The 21,386-nt window shown below is 40.3% G+C and overlaps 1 protein-coding gene across 7 annotated transcripts in view; it reads left to right on the top strand.

Moving 5' to 3' along the window:
- The window catches only part of TBC1D24 (TBC1 domain family member 24), a 30,353-nt gene that overhangs the window by 4,501 nt on the left and 4,466 nt on the right, over positions 1-21,386 (top strand). For 4 of the 7 annotated variants that reach the window (XM_080384926.1, XM_080384921.1, XM_080384924.1 and 1 more), the window contains 6 exons: positions 8,724-9,758; positions 12,081-12,098; positions 16,540-16,698; positions 17,619-17,682; positions 19,800-19,895; positions 20,332-20,566. In XM_080384926.1, coding sequence (XP_080241052.1) covers positions 8,800-9,758; positions 12,081-12,098; positions 16,540-16,698; positions 17,619-17,682; positions 19,800-19,895; positions 20,332-20,566 — 1,531 coding nt within the window. In that variant the 5' untranslated portion in view covers positions 8,724-8,799. Of the gene's footprint in view, positions 1-6,943; positions 7,067-8,723; positions 9,759-12,080; positions 12,099-16,539; positions 16,699-17,618; positions 17,683-19,799; positions 19,896-20,331; positions 20,567-21,386 lie in introns of all 7 variants that reach the window. The other 3 variants (XM_080384925.1, XM_080384923.1, XM_080384927.1) reach the window with 2 other exon arrangements.

Raw genomic sequence — 21,386 nt, 5'->3', positions numbered from 1 at the left:
ATTGAAGCTTTTCTTCTGAGCAATCTTGGATGAAAGGGAGAAGGCCTGTAGGGCTTTGCAGAGCTAGAAGAAAATAAATTGTATGTCAAATGACAGCTTTAACTTTATAAATTTTATATGCTTATCTTACTGTAAATTGGCTTTCTTTTTCTAAGAGAAAACTTCTACTTCCTTAGAATTTAGTGCAGCGAATAATGAAATAGCCTGAAACAATAAAACTTTCCTACTCCATTTTTAGCTGTCAGATGAAATTATGGGAGCACAAAATTTACCATGGAATCAAACCAGATCTAGTGACAACCACTGGTGGCATAGAGTGTACCTCCTCATTTGCTCCCTACAGAAGCAAGGAATGCGTGCAGCCAGTTTACATAGGCTCACTACGAGAGTAAGAGCTTGTGTGCTTGATTAGACCAGGGCTACCGGTTCATCTGCCCATTTCCTAATTTAGGTATCCCTTAAGCTCTCCAGCACTACCAGATTAAGGCTTTGTATATTCATATATTGCACTGAGAGGTCTTAATGTAAACATATCCAGTCAGTTAATTTAACAGAAGAATTACATTGGCATAACTATCCATATTGATACTTGTACTGCTTTGATTAAATTGTCTTTTCGTTTTGTTTTAAAGATGATGTGGGGAATTGAGGCACTGGCCTGTTTTTTTAGCAGACTTTAAATGGCATAGTTCATATTTTGAACCCTTTGCAAGAGAGAATATACAGGGTTCATCCATGTGGACATATTTTTGGTAAATGTGAATATTGTGAAGAAACTGAATTTTAGCAGTAATTTAAAAATGTGCATATCTCTTTGACCATAAATTGTATATATACGTACAATATATGGTATGTATATGTATAATGCAATGTGTTTTGTGTTTATATGTATTTATATTTGAATGGAAAGTATATTTGTATTAACAAGATACAGGCTTAGACTGTGTTGAGCTAGTGCTGCTTATACATCACTTGAACAGCAAAGCCTTCTCTGTAGCCTGCAGACAGGGCTTCTGATTCTACTTGGCCCAGCCTAGCAGATGTTTTGTTAAATCCCACACAGAAAAGGCCTCTATTTTATGGAACAGAAGGATAAAACCAAAAAGAAAACCAGGTAGAGTATAGATGATGACTTGGAGAGTGCTGAGGTTGTCTGTAGGAAAGTATGTGGGGCTTTGTGAAAAGGTGTGTTAATCTCCACAGAGCAGCTTTCGTTCCCTGAGTGCAATCCTAACGCTGGCAGTCTGAGGCCAGGGCACCCCTGTCAGCTGGGAGCACTGGTCTGTTGTAGTCAGACTGCATTCGTTTTGCAACCTGCACCCACTGCAGTTTGGGTTGCTGAGTGTTCAAATAGCATAGCAGTTGTGGAGGTGCACTGGTGTGTAAAGACTGGCCCGGAGTAGAAACCAAACACTTCATGGAGAAAACTCTTTGACATACTGTTGTGGGACTTGGTCACAAAACCTGTTGAAAAGGTATAATCATGTACTGTTGAAACTGGTCAGACAGTGGAAGGAACAGGCTGAGGAGGTGTGTGCTCTTTAACCTCTGAATGGTTTTCTCATACTAATAAACCCATAAACGTTGCTGTTGTCTGTGAAATGCGTCTTGGCAAATGTGTCTCTTAGACACCGGAAAAGGTCACACCTAAGATTGTGTCTTCTGCTTGTAAAAATCCATGTGTGTTTCCATTCGTGCTGTCAGCTGCTGTTCTGGACCTAGAGAAATTAATATGTGAAAAATAAAAGGTGGTTACATGTGCTTCTGTAGAGAAAGTTTAGCTAGGAGGAGAAGAAATAAATCTGTGTTCAACATATGCAGACATTATGTCTAAGAGAACATTTCAAAACACAGATGTTTAAAGGTATTTTTCTGCTAGTGAATGTTTGTAGTGGAGACAGGTCTAGAGGTGACAGACATCAAAACGACAGAGAGCATTCAATGTAGGAGACCAGGAAAATTGATTGTTTTATTGCATATAGACTTATTACCGTGTTGGAGATTTTCACTGACAGTTACATTGCATCATTGGTTGTACGTAGTAGACTGTAGTTCCAAACAGAGAAAGATACAAACTGAGGTGTTCAGGGAAAGGAAAACAATAGGAAGACTGAAGATTGCATGTTCAGTGTAAAATTTTTGTCAGAGCCAGAGTTTGCTGTTGAAGGGAGACCTGTTTCTAGTTACTTCAGTTTTTAAAACAAAGGGAAGAATAATTGGCAGAATGTGAGGCTTTTATTCCAAATTTTAAAAATGAAAAAAAATATGAGACCGAAAGCACAGTCCATATAGTAAGAAAATTGTATTGATTTTTCTGCACTACTTTGACAGATGATGGGTTTTTTTTAATGGATCATTTTTAATACATCACATATAATAGTTTTGCTGCTTAAATGCAGTTCTCTTTTGGTTTGCAGGGAGGGGGGAAGATGGGAATTCTTCCTTTAATTTTACTAGTTGTTCCTTGGGTTTTTTATGAGGTAGACAGGACAGAAAGCTCCTGATCTTGATGATAACGTTTACCATCCAGTATCCTCTTACAATGCTCTGTTCTTTAGCCTTTTTGACCCTTTGTGGAACCATTACTCATTTCTTTTCTTTTTCATTTTTTTCAACAAAAGTGTTTGGGTTTTTTCCAGACTTGTACCTTGTTTGTTTTTTGTGACTTTTTGTACCTCCATGGTATCTTAATGATCACTGCAGCTCACAGTATCAATGGTGATTGAGCATTACAGGTGCTTGTGTCATCCCTGGGCAGGGGTTGAGAAGGAGGGGGGGCTGCTTTCTGTTGAAGTGCTTGCAGATTTAAGGCATACACATTCTCCTAAATATAAGGTACTGTCATTTATCTGGCCAGCAGCGAAGAGCTCATTGTGTGTCTGACCTTTTGACTATGATAAAGAACACAATAGATTAATCACAGATAAATGTAAAGACACTGTTTAAGAAGGCAATAGTACTTTCCTAAGCATGAAAGCATGGGATTCTAGGACAAACTTTCTGTGTCTGTGCTTCGTTTCCAGAGGTAACATGCCAAGAGAAATCATCTAGATGCCCAAAATTATTTGCCCTGTAGTGTACTCTTATGTCAGGTCTTTATCAGGTAATCAGAAAAGTAAGAGGTTTCTAGACTTTGCCCCAAAAGAATATAAAAAAAACAGCAGGGAGCAGCTAACTAATCCCCTATTGTTATTGGTAAACTAGTATTAGAACATTATCCATAATTGCATTCCTGGAGCCCAGCTTGTGCTGTACACAATGCCTGGGGCAAATCATAGAGAGATCGAACTGCATTTAACCTCGTTAAAGCAATCCATCGAACTCTGTATTCTTCCAAAAAGGATCATCATTCCAGAATGCATCAACATGGTCCAAATTGCTCTTCTAGCAAGATGAGCTGGTTGTGTTCAGCTTGTTCTAGTGCTAAATGGCGTGCTTAATTTTGGCTCCGATGCGTACATCTTCTTCAATGATGTGTGGCATAGGAAGTGATTGAAGCTGTAAATATGACTGAACATGCTTCTGATCAGGAGATGTTTGGGTAAAGGAGGGATGGCACTATGGTGTCCAGTCTTGTTTCCAGATCCATGTAGCAGAGATGTCAAGGTATACTGCTGCAAGTCTGAGCTTGGGGAAAACCGCAGGACACACTGAAGTACTGGGGGAGAAAAGAGAAACTGCTAATTGTCTTTTATTCTGCAGTTATTACTGTCTTGCTGTGTTGCTTTGTTCTTCTGTCAGATTCTTTGGTGTATGAAGCAAACATCTCAGATGTGATTGAGTATTCCTCAGTGGTGGGAAATCACCTACTTGGAGGTTTGAGTTTAATTTTCTTTTCCTGGGATGAGGACTAATAGCTAGCAGTCTTGAGGAAGCAGTTCTCGTTATCTGTTTATGTGCCTTCTGCACAGATTAGTTTAATGAGGTTATGAAAGAGAGCAGATCTGAGTCTTTTCCCTGGCTACATCACTACTCAACAGTATAAACAGCAAATGGCATGCTGCAGGTCTGGGAGTTCAGATTAGTCTTGATTTGTAGAGCAGCAAAAGAAAATACTTGCTTTCTGTCAGCAGGTTATAAAAATGCATGCCAGAATTTTGATTGTTGGTATCTAACTGTATCTGTACAGTACATAGCAAATAGCTGAATCAAAGCTGTTGTAACTGTTCATGGTTAAGATGAAAAAGTGTTATTTTCAAAGTTTGAGGTTCTTGTTACAGCTACACTAGATTTGAATTAAGTATCTTAATAAACTATTAATCTGTGGCAAGAATACCTAACTGGAATAGGGGACAAGGTTTTCTGGATTAATTATAATTTGGTTTTTAAGGAAACTTTCTTGTGTTTATTAAAAGCAATATCAAATCACACAATCTCAGGTTTTAACTAAAGTTTGAATTTATTTTTAAAAAGTTTAGAATGTAAATATTTCGCTGCTGTGAAGTAGTGCATGTACTCTGGATTTGAAAGAAAAAATGGTCCTCTGGGTTAGTTCCACTTCAGATATTACAGTTTGCTAATTCCTGCGTTTTGGAAAGCAAAAAAAAAATACTGAAGTTGTGCCTAGCCGTGTTAACTTTAGTAAAATTTTAGCCTTATATTCCCCATAATGAAGGTAAGTCATAATTCAGATCTTCTCTTTTCTGCTGATGTACTTTTAGATGCTTTAACAGAATTTTTCTTCAGAGGCAGTATGGGAATTTGACTCACGCTTGGCTTCACTGCTGTGTATTTTATACAAATTCAGTGCAGTCTTCAGCTGTCTTCTGAAAGTAGCCCAAATGATGGTGGGAAGAACTAAGGGAAGGGAATGGAAAATGTGGCTAGACTAGCAAGCTAAATATTTCCTAAAAATTTAGTCAGTTACTTGGAATTATGCCAGTTCCAGTTACCATGGTTATTGCTTGGGTTTGAATTGTAATGATTACTTGCTTGCTTCATAGTTTAAATTAAACCTTGAAAAATCTTCTGCCTGTTCTGCAGCCATTTTTGGCATAGCTTCAGTATGTATATTTCTAGTTCTCACTTCTGTGCTTTTGGGTTTTTTTCACATTGCACTTAACTAAAGAGCTTTATTATAGACTAATAGATCTAGCAATCTCCAAATTGTGTAGCAGTTAGTAAGAAAAAGCTTTTTCTCCTGATTCTGTTTTGTGTTAACTCCTGTTTTGTAAAAGTCAGTCTGATTAGAAAGGGTGACTTCTTCCCCTTAAGTAAAGGTATACATAACTTTCATGTTTTGTGCTGGTTATGAGTAATGTAACATTTTTGCTAATTTTTACAATCCCCTTATAGTTCTGTTTTAACAGATATTTGAAAGCATTTCAGTTCTGTGCCGTTCAGATGCTGATCCGTCCTGTTGTCCCCATGTACAGTTAGAGGATACTTACCACAGCATGATGCTAACTTCTCTAAAGTTGCTGTAACAAGAGGGAAAGAGTTTTGTTGCGGGGGGGGAGTGTGTGAATGGGTCTCTCTGCCTGCCTTTAACCGTATCTTTATACGAACTTTTCATTCTGATTTTTTTTTCTTTTCTGTCAGCGTCTTATCCTTTCCTTCTATGTGAAAGCTAGGTAGTTTAGGTGAAGATAGGACTTTTTGACACAGACACACACTCTTACACAGCCATCCTCCTCTGGTTTTACTCCTTAACTGACAACCCAGCCTTCCGTCCCTCCAAATACAAGCCTGCACTGCCGGCTTTTGCTCCCTTGTGGTAGGAGAGATGGGTAGGAGACAGCCTGACTAGCTGCCCCTTTGCTGCTGAATGCAAGGCAGCTTTTGCCTCCTCTTCCCACCATCTCAAAGTTAAACATTGCTCTTTACGTGGTTGCCAGGAGACAACTTGCCTGGAGGGAGTGACTGAGGAAGATGTGGAAAGAGTGGGAGGAGATGAAGGCTGGCTGGAATTTTCCTGAGATTTCTTGGGCTCTTCGCCTCTGGGCAAGTAAATACTCCTCATTTGAGGCCTGCTGGCTTGCAGTAGCTGTTGGCACGCCATCAGGAGATATGCACCGTTACGCTGAAGCACACTAATTCTGTTGGTTTTGCAAGCACAATTAGAGCTGGTCATGCTCTGGCAACCTTGACAATGCCCATTTGCTTTGCTGTCATTTTTTCTTGCAGTATCTAGAGCTTTGAAAAGCTTAAACAGCCAGACCTACTTGCAGACCTATCCCAGCCAAAGTATTTAGAAGACTGTAAGCTCAAATCAAAAGTTCTGGCCGTCTGACTTCCATCCTCTAGCTACGGACTCCAGTGAGCTTCCCTGAGGAGCAGCACCTACTTGCCAAATCCATTAGTTTCTGGAATGGGCAGTAACTTCTAGAGGGAAAAATGACTATTTGATACAACCTCTAAATATGCCTGTGTCTCTAAATCATAGAAGATAAGACAGGAAAGAGTATGGAGGAGGAAGCAGAAAGTTTACAGGAAAAAGGACAGCTGAGTATCTCGGAAGTTGTCTCGTATGATAGACATTTTACTTAACCCTCCCTAATATAAATAGGAGCAGCTCCCAGGGGATGGTGGCAGAAGAGAGAAGCTGTTGTGTAGTGCAAACTCAAGCAACCACAGGATAGTAATAGTTTCTGTACTGAATTGAACCTGAACAGAATAGTTGTTCTCCATGCTTTGGTCACTGCTAAACAGGATTAAGTTTCTCTTCTCCACAAGGATTTTATTCTAGGATTTGAATTAAAGATAATGAATTTCCCTATGGTTTCCAGGTGGAGAATAACATTAAAATGTTAACTTCACAGAGCTGATACTGACTCTGTGATGGACTGGTATCCTACCATTATTTTACTGTCTTTGCATATCCTGAAGACATGCTCGCAGCTCACACTGAGAGGCATCGTTTCCAAACATCGTAAGATACCTTGCTTTCAGAGCTAAAGTCAGGACAATGTGTCGCCTCCTTTAATTACAGTCTGAGATTTAGTTTCAGATGTGGAAGATTGCAACAAAAAGAAATGGTGAGGATTTCTGTATTGCTCTTACATTGTACAAAGATGACTCAAAAAGAATCTTCTTAAAAGAAAAAAAAAACCACACCAAAACTGAGGTATGTATTTGATAGAGAAGAACCATCCAAAAGCCTTTTCTGAAAATCTCCTGTGTGTTGCTACCAACCTTTTAAAAGAAGAGTTAAATTTTGGAGTTTCGGCATGTGATTCCAAAATACCCAGATTAATATTTAGTCAGAATGTAAAACTCTGAGTTAAATGTATGGCTGTCTAAACTAATGGTAACTGTATGTTTATGAACTTCTTTCTACTTGAAGCAAAATGTTTGCTTTACTTTCCTGTAGTGCAGTAGGGAGGATGACTTGTCTGTCTTGATGTGTATCGACTTAGGAGTTTCAAATCATTTTAATACACCTGCTGTACAAAAGACCATGCTGATAAATGTCAAGTTGTGTGCATTCTCCAGTCTGTTGACACAGAAATGACTAAGGGTTCTTTGGAAGTGTTTCAGTAACTGTTTTTGTTGATTTAACCTTGCTACATAGTATTTTTAATTGTACAAAACAGTTTTATAGGCCTGTTGCATTTTATAGGGATTATCTGCCTTTGCAGAATGTGCAGCATCAAGGGCCACGTGCTTCCTAGCTTTAATCAGTCTGGCAGAGATGTTCCAGCACTAGGCAAACCTGTTGCCTGCTGTTACAAGTGTATTTTATTCTATCTCCCCTTCTAGTATTGCACTGACTTGATTAAAGCTGATTCAGGTGTGGCCATTACTGGCTGCAGTCATGCTGTCTGCTGGGACACAGGTGTACTTTAAAGCTAGAATCAACTGGTAGGTCATGTAAACGTGTGGTTTGAGGAACTAGAGGCAGAACCTGATCTTTCAGCTCTGGGTGCTGTTGCAGTGGTGTGTGTCTTCAGCATCTCCCGCTGTTGGTGAGAGCAGGCCCTCTGGAGGGGGAATTGGTCATAGAAGTCGTGCACAGCTGGGACCAGAGGTCCAGTGTGGTACTCAAGAGAATTAAGGATCAGTTTCATGAAGCTCTTTCAAGCTGACTTGAGACCATACTGCAGTCAGAAGGGCTGGTTCTGTCCTGCACTCGTCTTTATTCTGGCAGCAATGATGGTCTGGCTGACCATACAGCTGCACCATCTTGTTTATCCTGTAGAAAAGAAAATTTGTACCAGATTAACAAGCTAATCTCGGTGACTGCGTGGCCACGTGAGTGCTAGTATCAGCATGAAGAAATGACTAAGAACACATGGCTGTGGCTAGCAGGAGGTCAGCATCTCTTGTCACTGGCCACGCACTCTTAGAACAGTGTAAGCTGCTCATCAGGCTGCGTCTGTGTCGTGTAAGTAACGGTTACTTCCCCAGAGAACTGGGAAGGGAGATTGCAAATTGAACAGACTTTACAATGGCAGTTTTTGAAGTGAGAGTCTTCTGCTCTGTAAGTGAGAAGTTAACATAAAGGTCCGTGCCTCAGCTTGGACCTTCAGCTGGGGAAATTAACTCCCTGTGGAGGTGTCCTTAGAATCAACCTCTTGGCCGGCCATTGATAAATTACTTCAGTATGAGTTGTTGACAGAATGGAAGTAAAGTTTGGCTTAAAAATAAAAAGGCATGTATCTAACTTTTTGCTTTAGAAAACAGTTTTGGCATTTCAGGAACAAGTTGAATGTATGTGTGTGTTCCTAAAGAAAATGGATAATTACCTGTTACTCAAACCTCTGTGTTTTTTCCTTTTGCAGAAAAAGCTGCAAGTCATTTAATGACTAAGTAAGGTCTCCATTCTCATGATTTATCTGATATGCTTCTCCTGGAGCCATGGATGAATACAACCGCTTTGTGGATTGGGACAAAATGGATGTTACTGTCCAGAGCCAGGATGCAAAGGAGCTAACCTGCACGGAGTTCCAGGAGCTCAAGCAGCTGGCCCGCCAGGGCTACTGGGCCAAGAACCACTCTCTGAGGGCCAAAGCGTACCACAAACTAATCAGCAATATCCCATGCCGCACAGTGACCCCAGATGCAAATGTGTACCGTGACATTGTTGTGAAGATCATTGGAAAACGTAACAGTAGCTCCCTTCCACTGCCAGAGTTTGTGGATAACAGCCTGGTCCCCACGTACTGTTTGAACGCAGAAGGCATTGGGGCAGTGAGGAAGATTATATTGTGCATTGCTAATCAGTTCCCGGACATATCGTTTTGCCCAGCACTGCCTTCTGTGATAGCTTTGCTCCTCCACTACAGCAAAGATGAGGCAGAGTGCTTCGAACAGGTTTGTCGCATCCTTGCTTGCAATGACCCATCTAAGCGGCTCATTGATCAGACGTTCTTAGCTTTTGAGTCATCCTGCATGACCTTTGGAGACCTGGTTAACAAGTACTGTCAGGCAGCACATAAGTTGATGGTGGCGGTGTCTGAGGATGTGTTGGAGGTATACTCCGACTGGCAGCGCTGGCTCTTTGGAGAACTGCCTATGGTGTACATTGCTCGGGTCTTTGATGTGTTTCTGGTGGAGGGCTACAAAGTTCTCTATCGTGTTGCACTGGCCCTTCTGAAATTTTTTCACAAAGTCAGAGCTGGGCAGCCCATGGAGTCTGACAGCATACAGCAAGACATTCGAGCTTTTGTGAGAGACATTGCCAAGTCGGTGTCTCCAGAGAGGCTTCTGGAAAAAGCCTTTGCTATCCGCCTTTTCTCACGGAAGGAGATCCAGCTTCTGCAGATGGCCAATGAGAAGGCTTTGCAGCAGAAGGGCATCACAGTCAAACAGAAAAGGTAGGGCTCTCGCTAGAGGTTGCCAGAGTGATCTCGTGAGTTTTTGCAGCATGGTGAGCTGTCAGGTAATCCTGGTTGACTGGTGGGGAAGTTCTACTGGTACATGCTGGTATCTCTGCTCATTTTTTTTCCTCTCTAGAAAAAGTCTGCAGCCCCAAAATTAAGTGTTCCTGGGATTGTAAGGAGAAGTGTAACTGAAATGTTACAAAGCAGTTTCTCATGGCTTACTCAGTGATGAATTTACAATTACTTCTTACAGGTACATATTAATTGCAAGTACTGTATCTCAGAAGTGTCCTTCACAAGCTGTTTTTAAACTAAAAGGCATTTTAGAACAGCTGGAAGAAACACTGATAAATTACTTGGAAGAAAAATACCCAAACAAATATGAAAATTAATTCTTAACTGTGAGATCATTTGTATAAGAAGTCAATTTCATGCTGCCCCGTACTGTGAATTTAGCCATATCTTTAGTGTAAGTAGGTGAACACTGTCCCAGCTGGGAACATTTTGCTTAACTGGGGAGTTATTTGAACAGAATGAGGAAGAATAAGTCTTATTTGCAGGTTACTTTTGAAATTAGTTTGACTGCAAGCCTCATGAAAGCCAAGAGTATAGTAACCATAGATAGGAGTTGGCCTATTATGTGAGAGGTTCATGTACTATTAGAAATATTTTTTTAAATAAATTTAAGTAATTATTTTGAAAGAACTGTGGAAGAGAAATGTGAGGATACTGATCCAAAAGATGATTGCATAATCACAATTTCTTTTCAGAAATGAGGGGAGGGGAAACCAGCTGTAAAACTAGTAAATTAAATCCTGCTCTAATGTGATAATAAAAGACACAATAAAAAGCTTAGCTGAAAGACTGTATACGTAGAAATATATGTGTGTATATAGAAAAGACAGCAATATATTAATCTAAACAAAATTAGCATCTTGCCAAGTGCAAATGTACGTGCAGGTAAATGCTGGGGTTGCAGATACGTCCTGTTTTCTCCTAAGGCCTTCTGTGACTGCAGAAAACTTCTTCCAGATGTTTTTCAAATCTTGTGTTGAACAGTTTTATCAGCTGTCCGCACCTCTGAAGGGAGGAAGACTTCTAGAAGTCTACTGGGGTCAATAAGTGTGGTATTCTAGAGGGACAGTCTTTCATTTTCTCTAAATCTTCAAAAATCAAAAGGTACCAGCCACTGATGTGGTGGCATCTTATGGCCAATTGTTGCTGAGTTAGTTTCAGTAGTTGCAAACAGGTATCATTCCATGGTATTGAAATATATACCTAGCAGATTTCAGCCTATAAAATAATGTAAATGTTAGCAGAACCTCTTTTGTGTGCCTAAATACACGTAAAGTTGCCTCCACTCTTTTCCAATGGTTTATTTTTAGATCACAGTTTGATTTACAATTAGTTTGCACTTTATTTCGCTCATATCTTGGAAGAAACTGCTCTGTACAGTCTTAAATATTTCAAGGCCTTTAGCCAGTGGAGTGTCACATCAGGTAGAGTTCAGACCATGGTATCTGGGACTCGCAACCAGAAGTATTAACTCTTCTGATGTGTGCCTTTTCTTTCTGTACTGAACTTCAGGAGAGTTGTAATGCTCTTTCTCAGAAAGTATATTCTTCAGCAACAGAATGACAGCTTTAAGTAAATAATAGGTTTTTAAAAAAAAAATAACAAAAAAACCGAACAATACCAAGTAAAAACCCCAACCAGCCACAGAAACCTCAGAAGCTCCTGGTGTGTTAAATGTGGTAGAGGTATTCTTGCTCAGAACAACAGTGATTTCTTCAAAGCAAAATATGGTGAATTCGTACCCAAATAATCCCAGTAGTTAGTGCCTCACCAGGCAGAGCTGCTAGTGAAAAAGTGCATACTGAAACTTCTCAGTATCCCCTGGCAAGGTACTGCATGAACTTGGTGCGGTTTGGATCCTAGTGTGGGCAGATGCAAGTGCTGGAGAGCTGAGCTTTTCTCCACTGCTTGATAGGATGTGGGCAAGTTATCTGTCCAGATGTGTTTGGCCTGTGCAAAGAGATGATGAATTGTTTTCCAATCAGATAACTACAAGTAGGTAGCAAAAAAAGTATTAAAAAAAAAAAAAGGAAAGAAATGGGAAATATTTTAACCTTTTTTGTTTGTTTTTCTTGTGCTTGGTGATTTGAATCAAACCTTACTTTGTTTCTCTCCAGACTCCTTTTATTCACTTTGTTGTGGATGTAGGAAATCACTGATCTCTTCTATCTTTTTTTGTCTTTCTCCTTATACGTTCTCCTTCTGTCAATTCCATACCCACTGCACCCCTCCTGTTTGCAGTGTTGCATCTCCCAAAAGGTAGGCTAAAACACTTGAATCTTTGCACTTTGCTTGTTTCTTCTCTTTGGCTTGTTATTTTTTCTGAAGCTGTCATTATTGCTAATGGTGGGGCAGGAGAAGAAGGGCAGCAATTACAGCATCCGATTGCTGTGTAACATCTCCTGAACACACTCTTGCAAAGTTAGTTCAAAGCACCTGCAAGGTTGTAAGATGAGGGATCACAGACTCAGCTGGTCAACATAGCACTTCCATACAGCGATACAAGCCTGTGTTTTCCAGAATGGAAAAAGAGTAACGTTAGTGGTGGGATAAAAGTCCTTTCTACACCGGAAGACGAAGTGTTATTTTGTTTTAAAAACCTCAAGTAACATGACAATACTGTTGGGTATCGTCCCACATCCAAACCTGGTATATGTTGTTGCAAGAGATGTGAGAGACATACTCAACTTTCTTTCTTCTTTGGAAGCTTTCTGTAGTTATTCAGAAAGATGTTGGACTGAACCAATTTGGCATGCTCCTAAAAGTGACTTGTGTCTATTCATACTAGATTATTTTTAAGTAGGAAGGGCTTTTTTTAGAGGCAAGAAGACAAGACTCTTTTTCCTGTGTCGAGGAGGTCAGAGTTACTCAGCCATATAGCATTAATGGTTAATGAAGTCATTCATCAAGTCTTGGCCTGAAAAGCAAATCGTAAAGAACAAAACAGAGTGGATTGTGATACCTGATAAGCGGAGAACTTGGAAAGGAGAAAGACAGCCCTGTGAGTATTAAGTAACACAGATGTGTCTGTTTAATGCCTTTGAGAATCTTGGCCTTGTTGCAGGTGCCCTGAGTTAACTTTAGTAAGTGATGCGCACTAACATTTGTACTAATTTATAAAATCAAAATTGGAATTAATTTCCTTGTGTTTTCATGTCTGAAAGAACACCTTAAGAGACTTACCGAAGCATGTTTCATATCGTATCCTGTGTGTTGAGGATTTTACCTCTAATAAATTAGCAGGCTGTTAATTCCAGCCAGGCAAGTGTTCAGTGTCCATGTATTATTTTACTGTAGTTACAGTGTTCTGAAAGCAGTAGAAAGCTTTGGTTTCTGCTAGGAAGCATGTAGTTTGGGTTTGAGGGAACTTGGGTAAACGCAGGGTGTCTGTTGACACTGATCTCAATGCAGGATTAGGTGTCAGCCTTATATACCACATACGGCTTATATTGCCATTTACAACTGAGAAACAATATATCACTTCTACCATACATTTATGCCCTAACTGAAATTACAATGGATTTTAAACATAATGCAGACCCTGTAAGGTTTGACCAAAACCAGAGCAGAGCAGGAAGATGTAATTCAGTGAGTCATACCTTGGAGTGTGGTATTTGCTGTCCTGGAAAACACGTACAGAGCGCATCTGCTCACGGCTGCTGCCGCATGTTGTCAGCGTTGGCTTTACCTTCAGGAGCTTTGAGGTCTCTCAAGCGCATTGTGTCAATGATACAGCTGAAAAAACAACATTCCTATGAAAATCGCGAATAAGCCACTTTGTTAAACATTTAAATAGTGCTACTTTTCTAAATCTAATTTCCTTTGCGATAGTAACAATTGAACATGTCTTTCCAACATCAGCAATCAGTAGAAAGTTGTCATGTCAGTCCCAATAAGCCAGTATGAAGAACTGAGGAAAACGCTAATGCAGGGTGAAATCTTAATGGATTTGTTAGGTTCTAGTGGTAGATTTTAATGCAATGTCAGTCCAAATAAAGCATTCTCTCAAACTGCTGAATTTTTACCGGATAACCCTGAAAGACTGTGGTGAAGGCTAAACTTAATTTTCATCAGCCAATATAAACCAAAACACTGAGGCTTTTTCTTAGCCAATTTATGTGCTGTGTGCAGTCATTTAATACTTTGAAAAGCAACCACCCAACTGAAGTAAATTATTTTCAGTGTCATTAGGGGAAATACTGTCAAAGATGAGAAAATGCATACAGGTTAGATACTTGGAACTCCAGTTGCAATTTTCTGAAACACGCACACTGGCCGACCAAAAGCTTGTGTTTTTGTTGAGCAGCACAGTTTGGTGTGATGCAGGCCAGGCTGTGTATCCACGCTGGTCTCAACACAGCATCAGGTTTCAGTCTTAAGCACCTGCAGCTGTGATTTAGCACTGGGAAACAGCAGGTCATTTTATTTCAAATCCTTTGGTCAAGCTATGGTCTCGGTTTTACTAACTGAATGATGACATTAAATATGAAATGATTTGCCGTGATACTCAAGGGGCAGGAGTGGCATGCTTGGAATATTTTTAAATGCCGGATACAATGGTAAGTGCTTTGGAGTAAATCAGAAAGATCTGCTTTTAAAGGTGATGTTCTGCCTACATGGAAAAGTTGTAGGAAGGCACAGGTACTGAAAGTGATGTGTTGCTATGAATACTGCTGAACGCAGGCTTTGAGTGGGGTCTGAGTAGGAAAGTCCTTAAGTCAGCAGTTCATAGTAGCCAGGAGAAGGAACAGAGGCAAAAGAAAAGGTACACCAAGGTTGAGAGCCTTTTAGGAACGAGTACGTCAGTTTAGTTGCCCAAACAGGTCACGTAGGTGTGAAAAATGTACAGACCAAGCATACAAATAATTGAGGCTTGCTTGTTTGAGGTTTAGTAAGTTTAAAACTGTTTTGGTATTTGCTACTAACTCGGCCTGTTTATCATCATTACTTTTCCTCCAGAAATTCACTGTGATAAGCTAGTTGACTGCACTGAACATTTTTTAATTCCTTGAACGTGAGAAAAATCTGATTTCTGATGAACTGAAACCAAGGCTTTTTCTCAGCTCTGTTCCGTAGTGTCACCACTCTAGCTGCACCAGACAGGACTGGAAGGGCTGAGACCTAAAGTAAGGTTCTGAAGATGTGGGTTCAAGTCTTGGCTCATACTTTGCTTCAGTTGATCTCTCCTGTGCCTCACTTTGCTGGTTTAAAAGCACAAATAATGTCCTAGTCAGTGATACTGCAGGTTTTAAAATCATTAATAATTGCAGCTTGCTTAAATAGGTGTCCATACGAGTTCCTTGCTAATTAGATAATGCAGGGTAGTAACACAAGTAGTGATTTGGTTCATTTTGCTAGAGGAAGCAGTAATTTATTTTTCAGTGACCTAAGGAGTCACTTCGTTAGAAATGCTGACACTAAGGCAGCTACAGTAAATTTCAGTAAGCATTTCCCAATGTCTCTAAGTCAGCACTGTTCTAAAGTACCATGCAAATGCCACTGATTTCTTGGCACTACAAGCAAGAAAAATAATAAAAAAATGTGTAGTTTGTGTGTTTTAGGGAGTGAGCTAAGCTATTCAGATACATGCAGATATGCAGTATTAAGGTTCTCTTTATGTTCCATGAAACTAAGAAGAAAGAATTCTGTAAGGGAAAAAAAAAAAAAAAACAACAACAGAAACCCCACCAGAAATTGGCAGATACTTGCAACTGAACCCTTGCATGCAGAGCAAACTGCCTAAAGCTTCATTTAACTAATGGCTACCCAGTAATTTAGTATCTTGCATAAGTTCCTATGTCACTTCCACCAAGTACTTGGCTGTCACCCTTGCATTTTTAAAGTCTATAACATTGGCCATGGATGCAATAACACTTGTTTAATCCCCAGGCTCTGAGTTTGTGTGCTTATTTATTCTGAGAAATGAAGGCTGGTTAAGATGATGATGATGATCATTACCCTCAAGTGTTTCAAAGCCATGAATCCATTCTAATAATTGTGCCAGAGGGCTTTGCTTTCTGGGGTGTCTAGCACTCCTTCATGTTTTCAGGCTCTGTCTGTAACAGTGAACCTAGGAACTTTTTTGGTTCTTAATGAAGTGGAAGTCATTGGTGATGACATGTTTCCAAGAGGTGAAACTTTCTAAAAGCTTCAAATATTTGCCTTGGATTAAAATTGCTTAGCCCGGTAGTAACCAATTCCTCTAAAATTCTGAGGGTTTTATGAATTCTCTAATTCCATGGTACAGGCGGGACCTCAGAGGGGGAAAAAGTACTACCTCTTCCTTTCAGACCCTGGCTGTTTCTTTAGGTATTCTGTTCTCTGTGCTTAAATACTAGCACCAGTGAGGCTGTCTCAAACGGTGAATATGATTTGATCTATTTAAGCTCGCAGTCATCTTAGCTGGCTTCACTGTTGTGTCCTCTATATATAAAGGCCACAGCTGCCATACAGAGGAATTGCTCCAGGTATTTCAGTAAGGCCAGATCACTGCCTCTTGAGGATTACACTAAACTGCAGTAGTTTACTGTATTCGCTAAATCATGGCCTTCTAATCCCATGGGCTGGAGCTTTGAACAATGGCATATGCACTAGGGTCTTCTAGCATTCAGCTGTCTTTGCATGTTACTGTCCAGTAATGCAAAGCTTGGGGTTTTTTGTTAAATTATTATTTCTCAGTGTTTTGTATTGTATTTCTCAGGCAGAATGTGCACTTGGCAGTTCATGCTGAGAACTTCAAGTCTGAAATTGTCAGTGTGAAAGAGATGCGAGATATCTGGTCATGGATCCCAGAGCGATTTGCACTTTGCCAGCCCCTCCTGCTTTTCACCACCTTGGAACATGGCTGTAGTCTGAGCAGGTAAGGAACACCTTCCCAAAAATGAGCAGCTGGTGAACTGTTTGCTGGATTGACAAAAACACCATGCCTAGTCCGAACTTGATCAGAAGAATATTATTAGCAATGGGTTGCAAATGTGACATTCGTATTGGCTACAGCATTTGACCAGGATACTTCATATGCCAGAGCATGGCAAGCCCTTCTAAACTGTCCAAGACCAGATGGAAAAGTCAAACTTGCATCATTTCACAGAATGTGCTAGTTTGAGACTGTTTCGTTCCCCACTGGATACGAATGCTTAACTCGGTGGCTGCTGTGCAGACTCTCTTGGGTAGGTAACCACATCCAAACTGATCCAAAGAATAAGGGAACTGGAAACTGGAGATTCCTCTACCTATGACACTGTGTTAGTTTTAAAGTGAAGTAAACTGGATAGGAGTTCTCCTTGCACATGACACAGAAGACTATAATTGTCTAGCTCCTAATAATGACTTTGACATCAGCAGTTGAGGTGCTGAGGTGGGGAGAGGTCTGCTGTCCCAGCCCCATTTGCCATGAGGAAAAGCAAAAGCAAGCAAAGAGAATGTGTCATAATTATTTTCTGGTGAAACCAAAAGCTCTTCAGACACAGCCATCAGTCCTTGTTCTTGATTCAAAATGCTGTAAAATACCGCTTTTGTGATAGGTAGTCTTGTAGTTGCTCTGCAGAGGCATAAACTGTACGGAGAACTGAGAAGAACTGATGGATAATTTTGATGACACTCAACTCTGTTATTTACGAAGACCATAGAAAACATTTACAGGAATATGCTTAGCCTTCAGATGTCTCTTTTGCCATGCAAAAAGGATGGTTGGACGAAGGGATGGTGCCTGAGTTAAGGAGGAAGAGAACTGCAGTCGGTGGTAGTTGAGTGCTCATTTTTGTGTACTTTGCACTTCAGGTTCTATTCTCACAGTGAGGGACATGAACCAACTCTTCTCCTCATCAAGACCACAACAAAAGAGGTGAGTGAGGTGAAAGGCAACTGAGTAAATTAGGTTTTGGGCAGTTACGTAATGCTGTATGGCGACACATATTTATTATAACTGCTTATAATAAAATGAAGAAGCAAGGGACCTGAAATTGCTTGGGGTTTTGTTTCAGTTTTTTAACAGCGCATGCTTTAAATGGTTCCGTTTGTTGATTATGGGACTGTGCATTCTTGGGTAAATCTTGTAAACTAGGTCTTGGTCAGCAGTTCTTTCTCTTGTAAGTAATGTGGGATGATGCACTAGAGTATCTCATTAAGCTCTTGGTCAGACTCTTTTAATTGCAGAATCAGAGGGAGAGGCTAGGGAATTGTGTTAAGAAACTCAGTGATTGATAGAAGATATTTTCATTTTCTCCAGGATATGAGGAGAGAAAGTAGCATAATTTAAAAGGTGTGAATAATACTGGAAACAAAAGCTTTACTTCATCTCTGTCTTTGGGGTGGGGGGGTGTGTGTGAAAGAGGCAGCTCTGAGAACCTGAGGATTGCACACAGGTGCCTTACTTAATGAGTGGTTGTTCTCTGGTGTACTCTGTGCGACAATATAGGACAACATAATGTGAAAATAGAAATATTAGCTTTACCTCATTCTTGTTGAAAAAAACCCATAAACCATAAAACAAAGTTTCCCAGAACCTCTGACAGAGAGTATACAGGTGCTTTCGGTAATGAGCGTTGGTTATCTGTGCCACTGTGCATGACTTCAATATTTTGTATATAATGTTAAGCTATTAGTGCAGCCTGTGGGCTTATATTTTTACTTATGTTCATGCAGGATGACTGTCCGTGAAATAAGCCCATTTCTACTCTTGTTTGCATCTACCTAATGCTAACGCTCCATGCCATTTCATAGTTCTGTGTATGGTTTCTGGCCATCCCAGGCCTACACTGACATGCCAGTGGCTTATAGAATGCCTGTGGTATCAAAAGGGAAGAGGGAAAATGTTTATTATTTTGCCTCTTGTCCTGGAGCATGCCAGAAGTCTGGTTTCGTAAGTGATACTGGTTTGTATAGTATGGTTCGTTTCTTATCCCTCAAAAAAAATAGTAGAAACAAAAAAACAGGAGAAAAATACGGGGTTTCTTGTTTGGTGGTTGTGGGTTTTGGTGGGTTTTTTTTGTTGGGGTTTTTTTTTCCGAAGGATTACATTCATTCTTTGTTCATATGTCCATCTTTACATTTTAGAAAGATTTGTCTTCTGGTTTTCTGTCTGTCATGCACTTCAGGCATATCAGATGAAACTGAGTTCTGGGGCATCTTTTTGTTTATGCATACAAAAAAAAAAGAAAAAAACCCTGCTCTTCAGTAATTTTGTCCTAGGAGCTCTGCTTTTAATACTGGTGGAAACTAAACGGCAAATATACCTTAGAACAATCTGTTTAACCATAGTTTCGGGGGGCGGGGGGGAAGCAGGGTTGCTTTCATGCCATTCTTAGAACTTCATTGTTTGGTCTCTATCCACTTGGCAGTGATGCTTATTGCTGGTAGCGAGAAATTCTTCTCGTGCAAACAAAAGACTCCACAGAAAGGCTCAGCCCTCTAAGGCTATGTTTTTCTTTATTGGAAACTAGTGAACCCCATGCTGTTTGAATAGGCTGCTTTAAATACCTGAGCTAGTTCAGCATTGGCTTAGTTAAGCTAATTTTAACCTACAGTCTGAAATGGAAAAAGCCACCAAGGCTACTGTTTATGACCAGAAAATATTCAGGCAGAACTGCTCATACTGTGACTTGTGACAACACTGTTGCTTTGGATGCCAAAATGAGGAAGTGGAAGTCAGGCTTTACAAATTCAGAGTGATTTGTGTTTTGGTACCTGGGGTTATGTTGGAACATTTCTCCTTTAAGGCCTCGTATGTGAAATAATTTATGAAACTCTTGAGGTTTAAGGGTACCCACCAGTGGATTAAAGCAGTTTAAATCTGTTTAGACCTAAGTATTTGTGCTGCCTTAATCCACTGCTACAGAGATTTTTGAAAATCAAATATCTAATACAAAACCTTCAGTTCTGGACTCTGAAATGATGGTGTCTGTTGGTTTAACACACTTTCTTCTTCAACGGAAAGCCTCCTGACGGTGCTGTTTGTGCTAGGTCTGCGGGGCTTATCTGTCCACTGACTGGAGCGAGCGCAGGCGAGGAGGGAACAAGCTGAGTTTCTTTGGAACTGGGGAGTGCTTTGTATTTAGGGTGAGTAAAATTTTCTTGTCATTACCCAGTAGCAAGGCAGAACTGCTGTACCGCTGTCACTCTTACTTCCCTTCTACTTGAAGAGGCTGAGTTATACACCCTCCTAGTTTATAAATTCTCCTGAACTCCTAACGTGGAGAAAATTTTACTTTTTGGTTTCGTGGTAATGCTTTTCCTTCCCTTGCACAGAATATTTTCTTGAAACATGTATTAAGATAACTTGGAAAACACTGCATCATTTCTTCAGTCTAAAAATACCCAAAAGGCAAGGGTGTAAAGTAAGAAAATAACATCTGGCCTAAAAGACAGTTTGATCCAATCTTTACCACTCACTGTGCAGGTGGAGTCTGAGGGGTTTCAGTGTTCTTTGCTGTGCAGAGCTGCCTGCGTAGTGCATGTGCACTAACCACCTTTGCTCTTCTCTGCCCCTATGCAGCTGCAGCCAGAAGTGGAACGCTATGAGTGGGTGATCATAAAACATCCAGAACTGGCCACAGCTGGTTCAGAGATGGAAAATCATGCCTCACCAGCTTCCAGCACCCTCTCTTCTGGCAGCGTCCCATCGGACCCCTCAGATCGCCTTTCTCCCTTCTTATCAGCTCGCCACTTCAACTTGCCTTCCAAAACAGCCTCCATGTTCATGGCTGGCAGCAGTGAATGCATCATTATAGGTAAGGCAGTGTGAGAATTTGAGCATATATCCTACCAGCTCTTCCTACCTGCCTCAGATAAGACAGTCACCTACATTTACCATGTGTGTATTTCAGTATCACTACAGTTAGAGGTGAAAGTGAACAAAACCTGATATTATTGCCCAACAAAAATTTTCAGTGGGAAAACTTGCGTATCGAGCATTTTAGAGTAATGTAGTAACTCACAGCTTTAAGCACAGCCGTACCTTCATACTGCCTAATTCGTGATGAGAAATAGTTCTTGAAGAGGAACTTACTTTCCCCTGAGGCTTTTCTCTCTAAATCTATTTTACTTCACTGCATTCTCTGGTTGTAAGCTCTCTGAGTCTTGACATAAACCCACAGATAATCAAAATGTTTTTAATTCTTGACATGTTTCTTAATGATTTAGAAGACCAAGCCAGGGTGCTTACTTCTTGATCTTGTTCTTCTGCCAGCTTTGATTTTTGACTGCTAACAGAATTCTTTACTGGAGGGAAAATATGCAGTTGGTAGCCGTAGCTCCCAAGATCGTCCAGCACTGAAAAATAAATCTTAAATGCAGGCATTTGAATCAGGCTTCTTGCTCTTACTGCCCTGCATTACTGTGGGTTTTTTTAAATTTTTTAAAAAATCATCCAGTTCTGATAGTGTCATTTAAAAGCTGTACATTTGATCATGCTGTTACAACTGAAGACAGCAAACAAACATCACTTAGGGCTTCCAGATGTTCCCATGAGAAAAGCACTTGCGTCCTGTGGGCAGTTTTTGTATAGCAGTTTCCCGTGCTAAGAAATGCAGAGACCCTCACACTTGCCTT

The sequence above is a fragment of the Falco punctatus genome, assembly GCF_963210335.1.
Source record: "Falco punctatus genome assembly, chromosome: 4".
Taxonomy (NCBI): Eukaryota; Metazoa; Chordata; class Aves; order Falconiformes; family Falconidae; genus Falco; species Falco punctatus.
The sequence above is the reverse complement of the archived record's forward strand: the minus strand, read 5'-3'. Positions and strand labels throughout refer to the sequence as shown.